This window comes from Ornithorhynchus anatinus, chromosome 18 (assembly GCF_004115215.2).
Source record: "Ornithorhynchus anatinus isolate Pmale09 chromosome 18, mOrnAna1.pri.v4, whole genome shotgun sequence".
NCBI lineage: Eukaryota > Metazoa > Chordata > Mammalia > Monotremata > Ornithorhynchidae > Ornithorhynchus > Ornithorhynchus anatinus.
Genome location: NC_041745.1, coordinates 42,785,327 through 42,806,967, shown reverse-complemented (window position 1 = coordinate 42,806,967; position 21,641 = coordinate 42,785,327). Strand labels below are relative to the sequence as shown.

Below are 21,641 nucleotides of genomic sequence, written 5' to 3'. Positions count from 1 at the left end.
TGGGGGAGATACAGGGTCATCAGGTTGTCCCACGTGCGTATTATCACCTGATGACCTCATAGCTCCCCGTTACAAATCCGAGAAAAGTTTTATCTTCTACATAGTCTTGTAAATAAGGACCCCAGATTTATCAGCCGCTCCCCACCCAATGAATGAGGATTAAATATCTTGATTCCATCTTGATTTTAGAATGCTTCTATCACCTCCCTTCTGCCTCAGTGAATGGGGAGGTTAGAGGAGGAGTGTATTCGGGTTTTGGGGACCGGTTACTTGTCTGTGACGATAGATGTTCCTCCGTTTTACCATGACATCTGAGAACAGCGGTTCTCTACCTCTTGATTAGTCCACGTTTCCCAGATGAAAAATGTCCATTTCCTCAAAACACTGACCTGGAGAAGTGCCAAATAGTCTATAAATAAAATTTCTTCTCCTGGCATTCATTTCTCCGTATTCCACCAAGAAAAGATGGGTGTTTGGGGCAAACTAACGTAAAGACTTGTTAATTGGTATTATTAAATTGTGCCGGAGATGCCTCCGTGCTTCTGTGCCGTGATTTGATCATTAGTTTATCATCGACTTCAATTAGCCCGGGCCGTTTCGTATCGATTCAGCAGGTTTTACGCGAACCGTTCTGCCGAAGTAATTGGGAAACCGCCGTTTTCCGAGATGGATGTCTTTTGAAGCCTGGAAATCTTTTTGAGTCCGGAGGTGAAGCCAGACACTTGTAACTAAGATACGTTTGTGAGGCTGATTGTCTCCTGTAACTTGTTCAAAGAGCGGGTGTCGGGCCTCACTCTCCGAGACGAGGCTTGAGCTGTTTGGTCTTTTGAGGGGTCCAGGGCGAATGTCTTCCGGACTCCCCGTGCAGTTGAATCTCACAGGATTGACCGATGAACCTCGATGCGTTGGCTCATTCATTCGTATTTATTGAGCGCTTACTGGGTGTGCTTGGGAGAGTAAACAATCACATTCCCTCCCCACAACGAGCTTGCAGTCTAGAGGGAAGCCTCAATCCCGAGACGCCGCATGCAGGAACGAGCGACGACGGTTTCATAATAATAATGTCGGTATTCGTTAAGCGCTTACTATGTGCCGAGCACCGTTCTAAGCGCTGGGGGAGGCACAGGGTGATCAGGTTGGCCCGCTTGGGGCTCACCGTCTTCATCCCCATTTACCAGATGAGGTGACTGAGGCACCAAGAAGTCAAGCGACTTGCGCAGAGTCACACAGCTGATAGGTGGCGGAGCCAAGATCAGAACCCACGACCTCAGACTCCTAAGCCCGTGCTCTTTCCACTGAGCCACGCTGCTTCTCCAGCTCGGTTTTGCTCGGTGATACCCACCCTCTCTCATCCCTGCCTCCGGCCTCTCCCCGCTCCAGGCCATACTTCCCTCCGCTGCGCGGATCATTTGTCTACAAAAACGTTCAGGCCACATTTCCCCGCTCCTCAAGAACTTCCCGTGGCTGCCCATCCACCTCCGCATCAAACGGAAACTCCTCCCCATTGGTTTTAAAGCCGTCAATCCCCTCGTCCCCTCCTACCTCACCTCTCCGCTCTCCTACTCCAACCCAGCCCGCACACTTCGCTCCCCTAATGCCAACCCTCTCTCCGTACCTCGATCTCGTCCATCTCTCCACCGCCCTCTCGCCCACGTCCTGCCTCTGGCCTGGAATTCCCTCCCCGCTCATATCTGACGGTTACCCTCCTCTCCTTCAAAATCTTACCGAAGTCACACCTCCTCCATGAGGAGGAGCATTTTGGAGGGCTTTTTGAGATACTGTCGATGGTGACCTCGGAGTTACCGTCGATGGTGACCTCGGAGTCACCGGAGGCCTTTGAAATACGATGGCTGCTTCTCCGTCCATCTCGGTGGCGTCGAGAACTCGTCGGGCGGCGGGGTCGTGGCCTCGATGACCTCTCTCGTTCCCTTCGGAACTAATGATTCTAGGTCAGCGCTTGTCCCCCCCTTTACCTTAGATAAGTGAAAAGCGACAGCGGTAGAAAACAATTCAGCATTTTGGCAATTGGCACTGAGCCGTAGACTGTGAACCCCGTGTGGACGGGATCGGGTCCTCCCTGGTTATCCTGTATCTGCTACTTGTCCCGGAGAAAGCGATTAGCGAATACCGCAATCGTCATCACCCGGCTCCCGCTTTCGAACGTGAGCGATGAGAATATTACCCGTAGGCTTTTTGCGGATTTTGTAGATGAGGGAAAATTCTCGTCAATCTTTCCGGCTCCAACGATATCCATCTAGTACGCTGGACCAGAACGAGCCATTACTAATAATGATAATAATGTTGGTATTTGTTAAGCGCTTTCTATGTGCAGAGCACTGTTCTAAGCGCTGGGGTAGATAACAGTGTAATCAGGTTGTCCCACGTGAGGCTCACAGTCGTCATCCCCATTTTACAGATGAGGGAACTGAGGCCCAGAGAAGTGAAGTGACTTGCCCACGGTCACACAGCCGACAGGCGGCAGAGCGGGGATTCAAGCCCGTGACCTCTGGCCCCCGAGCCCGTGCTCTTTCCACTGAGCCACGCTGCTTCTCTTACCCACGGTGCGGCTGGCCGACTGCGTTTGCGATCGATGAGAACGAACCGTTTATTGTTGTTTTCTTCGGCCAGGATGCCATCGTCATTCACGAAGTCTACGAAGAGGGAGCGGCGGCTAGAGATGGAAGACTTTGGGCCGGAGACCAGATTCTTGAGGTAAACGAGTTCGGGGAGGTTGCTCGAATAGCTCCTTTGACGTCCCCTGGACCGTAAGCTCGCCTTGGGCAGAGAGCGTGTCGCCCAACTCTGTTCTACTCTCCCCAGCGCCTAGTACAGTGCTCTGCACACAGTAAGCACTCAGCGAATACTCTCGATGGATGCCGTAAGGGTTGAAAGTGGCGTATGAACAAAATGAACGAGTGGAACATGTCGACGAGATGGCCGAGATCCGCAGCACCCTGTGGAGCTTGGCTTCGAAGACCACCATTTTGATATGCACACATCATTGAGACTTCACTTCTGTTCATAAGGATAACAATAATAATAATAACAATGGTATTTGTTAAGTGCTTACTGTGTGCCAAGCACTGTTCTAAGCACTGGGACAGATGCAGGGTAATCAGGCTGTCCCACGTGGGGCTCACACTTTGAATCCCCATTTTACAGATGAGGTAACTGAGGTCCAGAGAAGTGAAGTGGCTTGCCCACAGTCCCACAGCTGACAAGTGGCGGAGCCAGGATTAAAACTCACAACCTCTGACTCCCAAGCCCCTGCTCCTTCCACTAAGCCACGCTGCTTCTCTAATCTCAGGGCATCGCTTGCCTTCTCCCAAGCGCTTAGCACAGTGCTCCGCACAGAGTAAGCGCTCAATAAATGCGACCGAATGAATGAAGGAGGATACTCACAGTCACTTATTAAGGTGGCTCATGAAGCCGCTTGTTTTCAGACTCTCTTTGATTTTTAGTTGCAACAGTCGGCCTTTTCTGAAAAAGCTGCCATTAGGAGTAACATTGTCCACCAAGGACGTATTGTTTTTACATACTCGCCTATTCCTTTTTTTCCCATAAAATAGAGAAAAATACCACGGGCATTGTCAAAAGGGGACCGGCCCGGCACCCGCGCGTCGCCGGGTTAGCTGAATTGGCGGCGGCGCTCCGAGCGAACGGGACGCTCCGAGACGGGAAATGTTTTTCCTCCGTTTCTCTAATCGCCCGTCACTTTGCAGGAGCATTAAGGCCTTTCAAAAGTGCCGAGCTCCGCAGAGCGTCGTAAACGGAGGAGCCCGCTCGCCCGGCCATCCGGGCCTGGGTAGCCTCGAGTTCCTTCGCGGTGCGAAAGCTCTGGGCCACATTTCTTTCTTTTATCGGTGGGTTTTAATCGACGAGTTAACATTTCAGGGCAGGGGCGAGTGCGTTGAGTTGGGTGACCGGGGCATAACCCGGCTGACGTCTGAGCGCCGCGGCTCCCCTCGCCGTTCCCCGCGGGGGCCCGACCGGAGAGAACGGCCACGAAGGGGTTAAAGGAGAGGCGAAGCCGACGGTAAATTAAACCGAGAGGTCTGGCTCTGACGGTTGGAGTCGAACGCCGCGCTCCACGGTTAGATCCGGAGAGATTCCCGGGGCGCCCATTAAGGCCGTGGCGTGGCGGGTTAGGAAAATAGCAAGAGGGGGCCGGCGGGGCAGCGTCGCGGCGGCCCTCCCCGAGAGCGGGGCTTTTTAGCGGTGGGACTTGGGTAAATTTTCGGTTCATTTGATAATCAACTGGACCTTAACAAAACTGGCTAATTAACGCTCCGAGGGGAGGTGGCCGGACGGAGGGAGCTCCCGGGAGAATACGTGGGGGAGTTCGAACGGCGGCCTGCTAGGATCCTCGCGGGCCCGGCGCCCTCTAAAACCGCCCCGGCGAGTTAATTGGGCAGTAAAGTTGATTTCGGTTCAGGTTGCGTCAGCCGCGGTCGGGGAAACGTTGATGCCGGGGTCGGGACCGAGGGGTGTGGGAGAAGCCGGGGGATCCGTGGCCACGTCGGATTCCCGCCGGTCCCGGGGGCGGCGGGCGGGGCAGGGTTGGGGCCGGTTGGTCGGATGGATCCCTCGTGCCCGCAATAATAATACTAAAATTGTAGTATTTGTTAAGTTCTTACTGTGTGTCAAGCACTGTTCTACGTTTTGCACTTGTAACTCATTTTTTTTTTTTTATGGTATGAAGCGCTCATAATGTGTCAAACACTGCTCTAAGCACTGGGGTAGGTTTAAGTTAATTAGGTGGGACACAGTCCTCGTCCCGCATGGGGCTCCCAGTGGAAATGGGAGGGAGAACTGAGGCACGGAGGACTTGGGTTCTGATCCCGACACCGCCACTTGCCTGCTGTGTGGCCTTGGGCAAGTCACTTCCTCTGCGCCCCAGTTACCTCATCTGTAAAATGGGGGTGAAGACCGGGAGCGCCGTGCGGGACAGGGACCGTGTCCAACCTGACGTCCTCGTATCTGCCTCAGCGCTTACTACAGTTCCTGCACATAGTATGTGCTTTTCAAATGTTATTTAAAAAAAAAAAAACTAAAAAAACAAAACAAACCAGAGAAGTGAAGTGACTATCCCAAGGTCACCCAGCAAGCAGTTGGCAGAACCAGGATTAAACCCAGGTCCTCTGACTCCCAGGCCCGTGCTCTTTCCACTAGGCCGCGCTGCTTGTCATTGTGGATAGCGACCCTCGTGGCTCAGTGTGGAAAGAGCACGGGCTTTGGAGTTGGAGGTCATGGGTTCGAATCCCAGCTCTGCCACTTCTCAGCTGTGTGACTGTGGGCGAGTCACTTCACTTCTCTGTGCCTCAGTTACCTCATCAAATAAAATGGGGATGAAGACCGTGAGCCCCACGTGGGACGACCTGATTCCCCTGTGTTTACCCCAGCGCTTAGAACAGTGCTCTGCACAGAGTAAGCGCTTAACAAATACCAACATTATTATTATTATGATTCCATCGTGCTTTCCCAAGTGCTCAGTACAGTCCTCTGCCCACACTAAGCGCTCAGTAAGTACTCCGCTGTGTGACTGTGGCAAATACCAACATTATCATTATTATTATTACCTGCTATATTGTTATATTGGACTCTCCCACTCGCTTAGTACCGTGCCCTATACCCAGGAAGCGCTCAGTAAATACCATCGATTGATTGGGGGAGATACAAGACAAGCTGGGCACAGGCCCTGTCCCATATGGGGATTTTTTGTTTTTTTGTTTTGGCTTTTTATTTTTAATGGTATTTGTTAAGCCCTTACTATATGCTAAGCACTGTTGAGAACTAACACTATGCTAAGAACTGTGCGAAGCAATGCTCTAAGCACTGAGGCAGATACAAAGGAATCAGGTTAGACACAGTCCAGCTCCCACATAGGGCTCACGTGGCTCAGTGGAAAGAGCCTGGGCTTCGGAGTCAGAGGTCACGGGTTCGATTCCCAGCTCTGCCACTTAGCTGTGTGACTGTGGGCGAGTCACTTCACTTCTCTGGGCCTCAGTTACCTCCTCTGGAAAATGGGGATTAACTGCGAGCCTCACGTGGGACAACCTGATGACCCTGTTTCTACCCCAGCGCTTAGAACAGTGCTCTGCACGTAGTAAGCGCTTAACAAATACCAACATTATAAATCCCCAATTTTCACTGAGGTCCCTGAGGCTCAGAGAAGTGAAGCGACTTGCCCAAGGTCACATAGGCAAGGTGGCGGAGCCGGGATTAGAACTCAGGTCCCTCTGACCCCCCCCAGGCCCGTGTTCTCTCCACTAGGCCACGCTGCTTCACTCAGCGTGGATCACAGTGTAAGTAGGAGGGCTCTGGGAGATGGGAAAACCGGCAGGGAGTAACCAGTGATCTTTGGGAGCTTCCTTTGTTCGGGGGACAAAAGAGTCGCTACACCATCCCAACTCTCACGGAATTTACGGTCTAGTGGGGAAGACAGACAATAAGTTCATTCATTCATTCAATCGTATTTATTGAGCGCTTACTGTAGGCAGAGCACTGCGCTAAGCGCGCGGGAAAGTACGATTCAGCGGTAAATTACAGACGGGGGACCAGAAAAGGGTAAGGATTTGTATTTAGGTGCGGTAAGCTACGAGAAACAGCGTGGCCTAGTAGATAGAGCATCGGCCTGGGAGTCAGAAGGACTTGGGTTCTAATCCCGCCTCCGCCGGTTGTCTGCTGTGTGACCTTGGGCAAGTCACTTGGCTTCTCTGATCCTCGGCTCTCCCTTCTGTCACATGGGGATGAAGTCTGGGAGCCCTATGTGGAATAGGGACTAAATCCAACCTGATTAGCTTGGGTCTACCCCAGCGCTTTGAACAGTGTCTGGTACGTAGTAAACCGTTAAATACCACAATTATTAATTATTATTATGATTCTTTTTAAGTGCCTAGGTATGGAGGAGCTAGCAGGAGCAGGAAGGAAGGAAAATAAGGTGGAAAGGTGAGAGATTAGTCCAGGGGTGTGTGTTTTGAGGGACTTTGAGGATTGGGAGTGTGGTGGTCTATCAGATTTGAAGAGAGAGGGAGTTCCAAGCAGTGTGGCTCGGTGGAAAGAGCCCAGACCTGGGAATTAAGTCCTGCGTTATTATCCCTGCGCCTCCATTTGTCTGCTTTGTGACCTTGGTCAAGTCACCTCACTTCTCTGGGCCTCAGGTACCTCATCGGAAAATGGGGATTAAAACCGTGAGCCCTGTATGGGACATGGACTGTGCCCAACCTGATAGCTTGTAACTACCCCAACGCTCAGTACAGTTCCTGGCACGTAGTAATTGCTTAACAAATACCCTTTTTAAAAAAAAATAAATAAAAAGATCAAGAGTCGTTTTCCTTGCGGCCTTTTCTTGGTATCCGAGAAGCCAGAGAGTTAACTGGAGATTGGAACGGGGAACGAGGCCATCCTCGTGAGCAGGGAACGTGTCTGTTTATCGTTCTGTCGTACTCTCCCCGGCACTTAATACAATGCTCTGCACACAGTAAGCGCTCAGGAAATACAGCTGACCGCGGCCAGGCCCCTGGATTCCATACGATAGGCGCTCGATAGATACGATCGATCGGTTGACTGAGAGACAAGGACGGTCCGTTTTCGCCGCCTCTCCTTGCCTGGCACCGCTTAGCGAAGCTCAAACTGTTAGTCTTGATAAAAGGCAGTGGAGAGTTGGCCTTTTAGTGCTTTAAAAAGTACGGTCTCATTCTGTCGTCGGAGAGTTTTACGGTAGATTTTCTCTTTCCCCCCTTCTCGTTTTTAGCCTGCCGATCTAACCGTGGTGTAGTATGCCATCTATTGGAACAAAGGAAAACGATCCGGTCGGATCACCGGCCTAAGCCGGGAATTTCGCTCTCGGGATCCCTGCCTGTATTTTCCGAGACCTGCCAGGCATGTTAATAATCATCATCATCAAAATAATCAGATTCATAATAATAGTATCGGGGTGCTTACTAGGCGCTAAGCACCGCGTCTTGTCTTACGCCGTCGAGTCGTTTCCGACCCATACGGACACATCTCTCCCAGAACGCCCCGCTCTCCATCGGCAACCGTTCTGGCGGTGGATCCAGAGAGTTTTCTTGGTTAAAAAATCCGGAAGCGGTTTACCATCGCCGCCTTCCGCGCGGTCAACTCGAGTCTCCGCCCTCGACTCTCTCCCGTGCCGCTGCTGCCCGGCACGGGTGAGCTTTTTCTTGTAGCCGCCGGCCCGCCCCTCGCTAGCCGCTGCCCAAGCTAGGAGTGGCCTGGACAGGCCTCTGCTTGACTCTCCCTCCCCTAGTCGAGACCGGTAGAGGACTGGAGACTCTCCAGTTGCGACCCTGAGACGGGGAAGCACTGGGGTAGGTGCTCGGTAATCAGATCAGGGAGATCAGATAATCAGAAAGGGAGGGAGAACAGAGTGGTAATTGATATTAAGTCAAAAGGAACTGGGTTCTAATTCCGGCTCCGCCCTACGTCTGCCGGGTGACCTTTGGCAAGTCACTTAACTTCTCTGGGCCTCAGTTACCTCATCTGGAAAATGGGATGAAGAGTGAGACGGGGATTAAGATCAGTAGTAAGACTAATACAACAGTAATAATAGGTAAACAGTAATATATTACTGAAGGCCCATCTCCTCCAAGAGGCCCTCCTGGACTAAGCCCCCCTTTCCTTTTCTCCCACCCCCTTCTGCTTCACCCTGACTTGCTCCCTTTGCTCTTCCCCCCTCCCAGCCCCACACCACCTGTGCCCATAGCTGTAATTTATTTGTTTCGATGTCTGTCTCCCCCGTGCAAGACCGTAAGTGCGTTGTGGGCGGGGAACGTGCCTGATTATTGTTGTATCATAGTCTCCCAAGCGCCTAGTACAGCGCTCTGCACACAGTAAGCGCTCAATAAATACGACTGAATGAAATTCAGGTTGGTTTTTTTTTTTAACCCCACACCCAAAACGTGGAGCTGACCTATGGTGAGAGGGTGAAGGGGGGGAGTTTTCTCCGAGGGGTGGGATCGGCACTCAAAGCGGCGCCCTTTGAGTTCCGTGCACCGCCCTCGTTGTACAGTGAGAAGCAACGCGGCTCAGTGGCTAGAGCCCGGGCCTGGGAGTCAGAGGGGGAGTCATGGGTTCTATTCCCGGCTCTGCCACTCGTCTGCTTTGGCAAGTCACTTCACTTCTCTGGGCCTCAGTGACCTCATCTGGAAAATAGGGTGGAGAATGTGAGCCGCGTGTGGGACGGGGACTGTGTCCAACTTGTATCTACCCCAGTGCTTAGAACAGTAGTCCTTGGCACATAGTAAGCGCTTAATAAGTCCCGTAATTATTATTACAACAGAACCACAAGACACGGTCCCTGCCCGCAAGGACCATACACTCTTACCAAAAGACACAAACATAAAATGATTCACAAATAGGTTAATCCAAGTAAATGATGTACAATCGATATATATATATATATATATATATGTATATATCTCTACATATACATATATATATATGTATACCTGAATGTTATAGAGGTTTAAAAAGAAATATATATGAAGGGACCGTAGCCCCAGAGAAGGGAATTGGGGCTCCCAATTAACGCTCACTAAATGGTCTTACAACCCCTTAGGGGAAAGCACTCTGGGTGCCGGTAGCGTCGTAACGGAAACTCTGGTTTGTGACTCCGCAGGTTAACGGTATCGATCTGCGGAACGCCAGCCATGAAGACGCCATCACGGCGCTGAGGCAGACCCCTCAAAAAGTGCGGCTGGTGGTCTACAGAGACGAAGCCCATTACAAAGATGAAGAGAATTTGGACATTTTCCCTGTGGACCTTCAGAAGAAAGCGGGTCGAGGATTAGGCCTCAGCATCGTTGGAAAGCGGTAAGGAGCTGGCGGTCCTCAGGCTCGGCACACAGTAAGCGCCCAATAAATACGATTGAATGAGTGAATGAAGGAAATAATAATAATGATATTTGTTCAGTTCCCGCTACGGGTCAAGCACTGCCCTAAGCGCTGGGGTAGGTACAAGCTAATCGGGTTGGACGTGGTCCCCGTCCCATGTGGGGCTCGCGGTCTGCATCCCCATTTTACAGATGAGGGAACTGAGGCACAGAGAAGTGAAGTGACTTGCCCCGGGCCACCCAGCAGACAAGTGGCAGAGCCGGGATTTGAACCCACGAGCTTCCGACTCCCCGGTCCGGGCTTTATCCACTATATTATGCTGTAGCTGCCGTCAGGGGGGTCGCTGAGAACCCTAGAAAAGGTGAATTGAGCCCGTTTTCCATTTTTAAACAAAGCAACACACGTCCGCCTACAAGACTCTTGGCACAGCTCCCCGGTGAGAAATCCGGACTGTCTGCGTCCTGGCCGGATTCCAACTCGAGGAACTGCTTTGGGCCTCTCCCCATCGTCAGTCGGTGAAACGTTCCCGTTTCGGCACGTGCGGGTCATTCGAAGTTTGGAGAGGACTCCGGGGTCCGTTAGGGTGAGCGGTTCAGATTCTGGTCCCCTCGATGAAGTCTCCGAAGGAAAAACTCCCTGATGGTATTGTCAGGATGCCAAGAGGGAGCTCAGTTCCCCGTCTTCGGCCGTCAAGCAAGGAGCGTTTGGCAGACATCATAAAACGGAGTTCCGTTTGAATGAGCAAAAGTTATGACCGAGTAAAAGCAAACTCCCTCGTAGTTTTTCCTCCAAGGTTTCACCCCCACGAGCCCAGCTGAAAGAAAACAATTCAGGAAGAAATTGAAAGTTGATTTTTGCCTTCAGAAGGGGTTTCATTCGAGGGCGTTGCTGAGTTTATTAGATTGAAAATGTGACAGGTGGTCGTCAGATACCGGTCTGCTTTGATGTAGCGACAGAATTTGGTGTATTAAAAGAAACAGCGTGGCTGAGTGGAAAGAGCCTGGGCCCGGGAATGAGTCAGTCGTATTTACTGAGCACTTACTGTGTGCAGAACGCTGTCCTAAGTGCTTGGGAGAGTGTAATATAACAGTATAAAAGACACATTCCCTGCCCACAACAAACTTACAGTCTAGAGGGGGAGACAGACATGAATAGAAATAAAGTACAGATATCTTCACACGTGCTGTGGGGATGGGAAGGGGGACGAATAAGGGGAGCAAGTCAAGGCGACGTAGAAGGGAGTGGGAAAAGAGGAGGGCGCAGTCAGGGAAGGCCTCTTGGAGGAGATGGGCCTTTCAGTAGGACTTTGAAGTGGGAGAGGGTCATTGTCTGTCACCTGTGAAGAGGGAGGATGTTCCAGGCCAGAGGCAGGACGAGCGCGAGAGGTCGGTGGCGAGATAGACGAGGGCGAGGTGCAGTGAGAAGGTGGGCGTTAGAGGAGCCGAGTGTGCGGGTTGGGTTGTAGTAAGTAGTAAATCAAGAGACATGGGTTCTAATCCCAGCTCCGCCACTTGCCTGCTGTGTGACGTTAAGGCAGCCTCTTAATTTCCCTGAGCCTCGGTCTCCTCCTCTGCAAAACGTGGATGAAATACCCATTCTCCTTCCCACCTAATCCCGGAGCCCCACGTGGGATCAGGTTTGGGTCCGACCAGGTTATCTTCTATCTCCCCCCAGCGCTTAGTACGGCGCTTGACACCCAATCAATGCTTTACAAATGCTACAATTATCATTATCATCATTATTCCAGGAACGGAAATGGAGTGTTCATCTCGGACATTGTCAAAGGAGGGGCCGCGGACCTCGACGGAAGATTAATTCAAGGCGACCAGATCCTGTCGGTGAACGGAGAGGACGTGAGAGGTGCCTCGCAGGAAATGGTAGCCACCGTCCTCAAGGTGAGCCCTCCTCGTCTCCTACAAGGGGCTTGCCCGTGCCGAAGATTTTTTTTTATTTCATGGTATTCGTTAAGCGCTTGCTCCCAAGTGGTTGAAACAGTGCTCTGCACACGGTAAGTGCTCAATAAATCTGATGGATGGAGAAAATGTTAAAGGAAGGGTGGTAAACCGAAGCGAACCTGTCGTGTGGTGGATACGGGGCTCGCGGCAGCTTTCGGAGCGAACCATCCCCTTTGTGAGCTGAATGCCAGCGTGGTTTCCAAAGTATAGACCGTTGGTTGTGGGGACGGTATCCCAACCGCACTTCCGATTCCATCTTGTTGACTTGGACAGCCCCGAGATGGCATTTGACCTCGAGATGGTGGGTACCCCAGGTTCACCTTGGGACACGTAGGTAGAAGCTAATCAGGTCGGTCGTGGTCCGTGTCCCATATGAGTCTCATGTTCTTAATCCCCATTTTACAGATGAGGGAACTGAGGCCCAGAGATGTGACTTGCCCAAGGGCACCTAGCAGCCAAGTGGCAGAGCTGGGATTAGAACCAGGTCTTCCCGGTTCCCAGGTCCGGGCTGAAGCCTCCAGCCCACAGTGCTCATCAGCAGGGAATGGAGAGAAAAGGGTGGCCCTGTAATAGTCCCCTTTGTTCCTCATCCGACCTTCCAGCCAAAGGTTTGACGTGGGGGAGGGGGTTGAGAAGCAGTGTGCCTCAGTGGAAAGCGCCCGGGCTTGGGAGTCAGGTGTCAGGGGTTCGAACCCCGGCTCTGCCACTTGTCAGCTGTGTGACTGTGGGCGAGTCACTTCACTTCTCTGTGCCTCAGTTAACTCATCCATAAAATGGGGATTAAGACTGCGAGCCCCATGTGGGACAACCCGATTACCCTGTATCTACCCCCAGCACTTAGAACAGTGCTCGGCACATAGTAAGCGCTTAACGAATACCGACATTATTACTTCACTTCTCGGTGCCTCAGTTACCTCATCTGTAAAATAGGGATTAAGACTGTGAGCCTCACGTGCGACAACCTCATTACCCTGCGTCTACCCTAGTGCTTAGAACAGTGCTCGGCACATAGTAAGCACTTAACAAATACCAACATTATTATTGAAACTTAGGCCTTCCCTGACTAAGCCCCCCTTTCCTCTTCTCCCACTCCCTTCTGTGCCGCCCTGACTTGCTCCCTTTATTCACCACCCCCCCTTCCCAGCCCCACAGCACTTATGTCCGTATTTGTCATTTATTGATTTGTGCAAATATCCGTCTCCCCCTCTAATAGTAATGATTAATAATTATGGCATTTGTTAAGCGCTTATTATGGGCCGGTTGCCGTAGTAAGCGCTGGGATGGACACAAGCAGGTCAGGTTGAACACAGCCTCCGTCCCCCATGGGGCTCACAGTCTCAATCAGATGAGGTAACTGAGGCCCAGAGAGTGAAGTGATTTGCCCAAGGTCACACGGCAGACAAGTGGTGGAGCCGGGATTAGAACCCGTGACCTCCCGACTGCCAGGCCCGTGCCCCATCCGCTACGTCATGCTCCTTCCCTAGATCCCTAGATTGCGAGCTCGTTGTGGACCGGGAATGTGTCTGCTTATTGTTCTCCAGTCTTCTCCCAAGCGCTTAGTACAGTTCCGTGCACACGGTAAGCGCTCGATCAATACGATCGAATGATTGAATGAATACCGGCCGTCCTGAGCTTCCCAATTACCGGGGAGCGGCTCCGCCCGTCCCCCATTCCGCCCGTGTTCCCGGACGGCCGCGCCGGTCGACCTTTGGGACCTGAGAGCCGCGTTCTTGTTTCCCAAGTGTGCCCAGGGCCTGGTCCAGCTGGAAATCGGGAGGCTCAGGGCCGGCTCGTGGCTGGCTTCCAGGAAGACGTCTCAGGGCAGCCAGGTGAGTGTGAACGGGCCCTCCCCCGCGCCCCTCTCTACACACACACACCCCCCCCCCCCCAACTCACCGCGCCCGCCGGCGGCTGCCTAGAAGTCTGAGTGTTGATGAGAAAAAACAACATCTGGCGGCGATTTGACCCTTATTAGCACAACATTGTTCTGCCCCTTCAATTAAAGTGGACTTGCACACACGGTCCCCTCGCAGCCCAGCCGGAGGGGGGTACCCAGCGGGGCGTGGGAGCGCCGCTTCCATTTATTTCCTCTCCCGGAGGTTGGGGGGTGGGGGCAGGCGGGCTCGTAAAACCATTCGGCTCCCTGGGAAAGAGTTTTGCGAGGCTGGAAGGGGTGCCAGGTTTTTAACAAACATTCCGGGGTATTTTTAGTCGCACGATAACCGGGAGCACGATAAGGGTCGGCGGACTGCTGCCGAAGCCGCCGGTACCTCCGCCTTGGGGGGGTCTGGGGGGAGCCCGCCGGACGACCCGCACGGTTGGGCGAGAAGGCCGGCGGCCGGCTGCCGGCGAGGCCGTAGAAAGCGGAAATCCTCCCTTCGGCATCCTGATGGCGCAAGGGGGAGGAATGTATTTAATTATATTAAAGTCTGTCTCCCCCTCTGGACGATAAGCTCGCTGTGGGCATGGACCGTGTCTGTCTATTGTTATATTATACTCTCCAAAACTCTTAGTACAGCACTGTGCACCCAGTAAACGCTCAATAAATACGATCGACTGCCTGACTGAAAGGGTATTTACACTGGAGGAAGAGGAAAGAGGAGAGGCGTGGACTTTTTTTTATGGTATTTAAGTGCTTACTATGTGCCAGGCACCGTACCAAGCCTGGGCTAGGTACAAGCCAATCGGATTGGGCACATCTGAGGAGCGTAATAATAATAATGTTGGTATTTGTTAAGCGCTTACTATGTGCAGAGCACTGTTCTAAGCACTGGGGTAGATACAGGGTAATCAGGTTATCCCACGTGAGGCTCACCCTTAATCCTCATTTTAAAAATGAGGTAACTGAGACACAGAGAAGTGAAGTGACTCGCCCACAGTCACGCAGCTGACAAGCGGCAGAGCCGGGAGTCGAACCCATGACTTCTGACTCCGAAGCCCAGGCTCTTTCCACTGAGCCACGCTGCTTCCCCTAACCTTCTGCCCTTTTGCTTGCCTTCTGCTCCTGGGCGGTGGGGGGGGAGGCTGTTCTTGCCATTAATAACCCCCCCCCCCCCCCGTTCCCATGGACCCCAGTGCCCGGGAACTTGCGGGCTTCAGGCTACGTGACTGCTAATTCTTTGTATTGTACTCTCCAAAGCGCTTAGTACAGTGCTCAGCACATAAGGGCTCAATAAATACCATTGATTGAGTGGGCCGATCTTGTCCGGATATTGAGTCAGACCTTGCATTTCGCTGTCAGGCAGGCAGGGCCAGGAGTGAGAGGAGTTGAGAGCAAAACAGTCCGTCTGTAGTATTTACCGAGCGCGGAGCACTGTTCTAAGCGCTTGGAAGAGTACACTAGAACAGACGCATTACCCACCCTCAGCACGCTTACAGTCTAGAGGGGGAGACAGGCATTAATAGAAATCAGTAAATGACAGGTATGTACATAAGTGCTGTGGGGCTGGGGATGAATAAAGTGAGCAAGTCCGGGCGACGCAGAAGGGAGTGGAAGGAAAAGAGGGTTTATAGTCAGGGAAGGCTTCGTTGGAAATACTGGCAACAATAATAATAATAATTGAAGGATTTGTTAAGCGCTTACTATGTGCAAGGCATTGTACTAAGCGCTGGGGTGGATACAAGTAAATCAAGGTGGACACAGTCCTTGTCCCATGTGGGGTTCTCGGTCTCAATCTCCATTTTACCGACGAGGGAACCGAGGCCCAGAGAAGTGAAACGAACTGCCCAGAGCCACACAGCGGACAAGTGGCGGAGACGGGATTAGAGCCCATGACCTTCTGACTCCCAGGCCCGGGCTCTAACCGCTCTGCTTCCCGTTAATAACCTGGGCAGAAAAGAATAGGAGGAAGGCAGTTTTCGGAGCGGGACTTCAACTTTCGACCAGTCCTCTCAGGCCGGGGAGGATGGTGGGAAGAGCGGAAAGCTGGGTCCCCCTGTCCATCGCAGCTCCACCGGCTTCAGGTTCACCGCCGGGAGGGCGGCTTGGGCACAGAGCCCGGGGGAGTTTCTGCTCTAGACAGGCAGCCACACAATCTGGCGTGCGCGTGTGTGTGTGTGTTTAGGAAAGGTCGGTGTAAGGACACCCTGTATATTACTCTCCTAAGCATCCTCCCAACACCTAGCGTTAGGGGAAGGAGCGTCAGCAGCAAGACAGGCTGGCACCTTGCCCATCAGATGGTGCCAACCTACTGTTGAAGAAACATTTGAAAGGACAGTAGAAGCCCGGCTAGAATAAACCCCCCGGCCCATATGCCGTGTTGGCCCCGATGCCGCAGAAAACACTGTCGTCTCTGTTTTCTCCGAGGGACCGCGGGCCTTTAAAATTCAGGGGCCGAGCCGATTCCCGGCTGGCCAGCGGCCCCCCGGGGCCCGGGGCTGCCGGAGCTTCGGGAGACTTGGGAATCTCGCCTTCCGGTGGAAAAATCCGTCACCCCACCCTCGGCCGAGGGGCAGGGCGCGGGACGCATTTCCCTGGGTCCCTTCCGTCCGAGGGTGGGGCGAACCCCCAGCGGCCAGTCCGCTCCTCAAGTTGGGCCTTGTTCACGCGGGGCCATTCATTCAGTTCATTCGATCGTATTTATTGAGCGCTTACCGAGTACGGAGCCGTTGGAAGCCGAGGCCGCCCAAAGTCTCCTTCCAGTTGGCATTGCTTCTTATTTTATTTTCATGGTATTTGTGGAGCGCTTACTATATGTCGGCCACTGTACTAAACGCTGGGGTGGATACAAGCTCACCGGGCTGAAGATCACCTCAAGCGCTCCCCGCTTGAGAAAAGCCGGATACGATGGGGTCACCCAGGGTCGTCTTCACACCTTGGTCCTAGGAGTCCCCCAGTAATAACAACAACGATAGTAATAGTAACATTTATTAATTTTCCTTTCAGACGAGTCAGCACAGCTCCCACGGGAGCTTCCATCCTTCCCTCACACCGGTCATCACCAGCCTGCAAAATCTCGTCGGTACCAAGAGGTCCTCGGGAGATTCCGCTCAGAGGAATTCAGGTGATGCTTGACCAGGCCACTGGGCAAAGCGGTCCTGAAAATTCACCCCTAGGGCCAGCCCCATTTAGAAAAGCAAGCGTTGCGTTCGTGTCCTGTATTCGTGGAGCCCGTGTTTCAGTTGGGATGGAATTTGGGGGGGGGGGGGTGTCCTTGGAGAAATGGCAGAGGGGGTGACTTTTTTTTTTGGCGGGGGGAGGTTGGTTGTTTCAAAGAGGAACCCAAAATCCTGAATTTAAAACTGGGAATTTCGTTCTGGCTAGGCTACCCAGCTAATTGGAAGACCGGAATGGCCTCTGGAATAACCCTTCAGAATTCCTGCCGGTCACCAACTACCGCTTGTCACCCCATGCAAAGCTATCATTAATTTCTAGTGTATTCTTCAAAAATGGAACGTGGGTCGAGCTACCACGCGTCAATCAATCAGTTGCATTTACTGAGTGCTTACTGAGTGCAGAGCACAGTTCTGAGCGCTTGGGAGAGTCCAATATAATAGAGACGGTAGACACGTTTCCCACCCACAGGCAGCTTACATATATCCCCTCTTCCTTTTTCCCTTGGATTTATACATTAAACTATACATTAGTTTAGTGTTGTTCTTCTCTGCTAGATTGGAAGCCTCTTCAAGGCAGGGAACTTTGCTAGTAATTCCACTTGTACTCTCCCAAGCATTTAGGACAGGACCCTGCCGTCGATAAATACTACTGAATAATGGTTAAAAATCATTTATAAGGTACTCGAGGCCACATAAAACCTTCAGCACTCAGGCATAATTATTTATTCTGACGACTCCCGTAAATATTTGCATTTCTTTCTCTGCTGTTGGAGCTTAAGTTCCCTGTGGGAAGCAAAGGTGTCCCTTCTTTCTTCTGTACTTCCCAAGCGTCCAGTACGGCGCACAGCCCCAAGCGGACGCTAGACTATAAACTCGTCTCCAGACCGGAAGGTCGCCGTGGGCAGAGAATGTGTCTGTCGTATTCTCCCAGGCACGTAGTACAGTGCTCTGCACACAGTAAGTGCTCAATAAATACGAGTGACTGACTGACACTCAATAAATATTACCGCCATTACTAGAGGGAGAGAACGGAACTGCTATAATGGGCAGGTTGGCCGTTAATTCGATCAAAAAAGATGGATGTCTGGTCCGAAACGCCACCGCTGGCCCGCCTCCACGCCTTTGAGCGGCGTGTTGATCCGTCGTCATGGGAACAGCCCTTCCCGCCGCTGATGTCGCCACCCCCCCCCCAGGTGACAGCACACAGACCCCCTCAAAAATTTAGGGGACAAAGCCCCGGGACTTGTGAATTGACCAGCGAAAAGGCGATGTGCCCCCTCAGCATTCGTTCTTGAAAGTCGGGGAGGAGCCCCTCCCCGCCCGACAGTTTTCTCTCTCCATCCTCTTATCTCTTCATTCCGAAAGGTAATTGCGTGCCTGTGTGTTTCCAGGCGCGGATATGGGCCCGAGGACCGTGGAGATAACGAGGGTGAGTTGGTTTTTCTGCCCTGGTTTCCTCCCCGCCGGCGGGTCTCAGCTGTTCACTGGCAACGTTCTCGGAGTCCAAATTGGCCGTGCCGTGACTTCCTCCTGATTTATACGTGCAGTTCGCCGGCAGACGGGAGGAGCCGGAGCGGCTTCCCCCCGCCGGCCCCCTCCCCGAAAAAGAAACGGAAGGACCTAGGGAACGGAAGTTTCCACAGCGCGGCTTCCGGGTGACCCTCCGCCACCCCAGGCTCCGCAGTGAAGATTAGAAAGTGGCGTTGCCCTGCAGGGCTAACAAATAATAACAAAACTAACTGTGATGTTTTCCAGGCGCTTACTATGTGCCCAGCACTGAACTAAGCCCTGGGATAGATACAAGATAATCCGGTCCCTCTTGGGGTTCACGGTCTAAGTAGGAGGGAGAACAGGGATTGAATCCCCATTCTGCCGATGAGGCGGTCGTGGCACAGAGAAGCGAGGTGACTTGCCCACCGTCACAAAGCGGACAAGTCAGTCAAATGTATTTATTGAGTGCTTACTGTATGCAGAGCACTGTACTAAACGTTCGGGAGAGTACAGTATAACAGTAGAGCAGACTCATTCCCTGCCCACAACACGCTTACGTCTAGAGAGCGGGGAGAGAGACTTTAATAGAAATAACAGATATGAATGTAAACGCCGTGGAACTGGGATGGGGAATGAATAAAGAGAGCGAGTCAGGGCGAGGCAGAAGGGAATGGGAGAAGGGGAAAGGAGGGCGCGGTCGGGAAAGGCCTCTTGGAGGAGATGGACCTTCAGAAAGGCTTTAAAGAGAGGAAGAGTCGTCGTCTGTCGGGTAAGAGGAGGCAGGACATAGGTGAGATGAGAACCAAAATCCTCTGACTCCCAGTGCGGTCTCTTTTAGTTAAGCGCTTAACGAATACCATAATCATTATTATTATTATTATTTCCACTAGGCAACACTGCTTCTCTAGGGCTTCCTCCCCAGCACTGCCTAATGGACGTCCTTTGTGCCACTTGAGACGTGTGTTAGGCTTCCTAACCCTGTGACTGTGGCCTCTTGTCCAGACGCTGCCTGTTTTGGCCCTCTCGCACGCGTGGGCCGGTAGTGGCGGGCGGCCAGACGGAGTCCGTCAAGCGCTGGTACTCGCTGCGGCCATCCCGCTTCCCTTTTCCCGTCCCCAGGCCGGGCCGGGAGGTCGGAGGATTCCAAGAGGCGGGCCCCGGGTTTCTCCGTCCGGTCGGCGGCCCGGTGCTCCGGGCTCAGCCCAGAACCCTTCTCGGTCCGTGAGGCCGAGCGACGACGGGTGGCCGATCCTCTGCCGACGACCGTCGTCGGCCTCGCCCTCACCCTCGGCACATTTCTTGGCTTGTGCAGGCCAGGTCGTCTCCTTGGGTTGCCTGGTCAGGGCTCGTTCTATCTCAGGCCCCGCCGCGGCCGAGGGCGCCTGGGCCCCCGACATCGGACGTGATGGCCGTGTTTTCCTTCTCGTTAGGGCCCAAATGACGCTCTGGGCATCAGCATTGCCGGGGGAAGAGGGAGCCCTCTAGGAGACATCCCCATCTTTATCGCTATGATCCAGGTCAGCGGAGTGGCCGCCCGCACACACAAACTCAAAGTAAGTGAACGGGGCGGGGGGACAGAGAGCACCCTCCAGGACCTTCGCCCCGGAGCCCAGACGTTCGTTTTCGCGTGGTCGAGCAATTCGGGAGAACCGGATTGTGTGGTGGCTTGTTCTGAACCCCTATTCCACTGGGCCTGGAGAATAACTACAGTGTTTGCTAGTCGCTTACTTTGTCCCTGAGCACCGAGCTGCACACCAGAGAGGTTGCCTCCTCCTCACGGAGCTCACGGGAAGGAGGGGAGGACTCTTCTCCCCAATTTACAGATGAGAACTCGGAGGCCCGACCGGTTAGACATCACAACCGTGGTCACACAGCAAGCCAGTGGCAGAGTCGGGACTAGAGCCCCACGTTCTTTGCCCTAGGCCTCGCGGCATCCAGCCTCAAAACATCTGCAGGCACGATCAGTTTGTTTTTTTAATGGCATCTGTTAAGCACTCACTATGTACAGGGCACTGTACTGAATGCCAGGGTAGATACAAACTAATCAGGTTGGACGCAGTCCCTGTCCCACATGGGGCTCTCAGTCGTAATTCTCATTTTCCAGTTGAGTTAACGGTCCCAGAGAAGTGAAGTGACAGATCTGAAGTCTGGGCTTAGAGAAGCAGCGTGGCTCAGTGGAAAGAGCACGGGCTTTGGAGTCAGAGTTCATGGCTTCCAATCCCGGCTCGGCCACTCGTCAGCTGTGTGACTTTGGGCGAGTCACTTCACTTCTCGGTGCCTCAGTGACCTCATCTGTAAAATGGGGATTAAGACTGGGAGCCCCACGTGGGACGACCTGATTCCCCTGTGTCTACCCCAGCGCTTAGAACGGTGCTCGGCACATAGTAAGCGCTTAACAAATACCAACATCATCAAGTCACACAGCAGGCGCGTGGTGGAGCTGGGATTAGAACCCAGGTCCTTCTGACTCCTAGGCTTGTGCTCTATCCGCTAGACCACACTGCTTCTCAAGCAGCAGCGTGGGAAGCAGTGTGGCTCAGTGGAAAGAGCACGGGCTTTGGAGTCAGGGCTCATGAGTTCGAGTCCCAGCTCTGCCACTTGTCAGCTGTGTGACTCTGGGCAAGTTACTTAACTTCTCTGTGCCTCAGTTCCCTCATCTGTAAAATGGGGATGAAGACCGTGAGCCCCACGTGGGACAACCTGACTCCCCTGTGTCCACCCCAGCGCTTAGAACAGTGCTCTGCACATAGTAAGCGCTTAACAAACACCAACATTATTATTATTATTAATTATACCCCAGTCCCCTCTCTGCAAGGAATAAATTGGATTCCTGGTGCAACGTGGTCAAACTGGATGATGATGATAATAGTGGTATTTAGTGAGTGCCTACGGGGTGCAGAGCACTGTACTAAGCGCTGGCTAGATAGAAGGTAATCAGGTCAGACACAATCCCTGACCCATGTGGTGCTCCAAATCTAAGCTTCTTTCCCGAAGAACTACCCAAATATCCCTTCCATTTTCCTAGAGCTTCTGTTCCTTCAGAGTCATTAAGAAAAACAGAGCTGAGGGTTTGGGGCTTGTCCACGCGGATTTTGTCAGGCAGCTATTTTGAACACCTCGCTTTTGGCGACCGTTTGAGGGAGTGGTATCCCAATTATCAAAAGCCCCCAGCCCGCTCTCCATGCCATTTTTCGTGACGCCAAATTAGCCAGTCACCAAAGACGACCCCGATTTGGGGGTGCCGCCGGTTTGGGAATCATTCACTTCCCTGTTCCTCCTCCCCCC

The 21,641-nt window shown here is 52.8% G+C and overlaps 1 protein-coding gene across 11 annotated transcripts in view; it reads left to right on the top strand.

Annotated features, from left to right (window-relative positions):
* Positions 1-21,641, top strand: part of PATJ (PATJ crumbs cell polarity complex component) — a 224,080-nt gene that overhangs the window by 189,950 nt on the left and 12,489 nt on the right. For all 11 annotated transcript variants that reach the window (XM_029083120.2, XM_039914706.1, XM_029083123.2 and 8 more), the window contains 7 exons: positions 2,629-2,712; positions 9,641-9,834; positions 11,603-11,750; positions 13,553-13,639; positions 16,696-16,813; positions 18,257-18,294; positions 19,787-19,909. In XM_029083120.2, the coding sequence (XP_028938953.1) occupies positions 2,629-2,712; positions 9,641-9,834; positions 11,603-11,750; positions 13,553-13,639; positions 16,696-16,813; positions 18,257-18,294; positions 19,787-19,909 (792 nt within the window). The remainder of the gene's footprint in view (positions 1-2,628; positions 2,713-9,640; positions 9,835-11,602; positions 11,751-13,552; positions 13,640-16,695; positions 16,814-18,256; positions 18,295-19,786; positions 19,910-21,641) is intronic.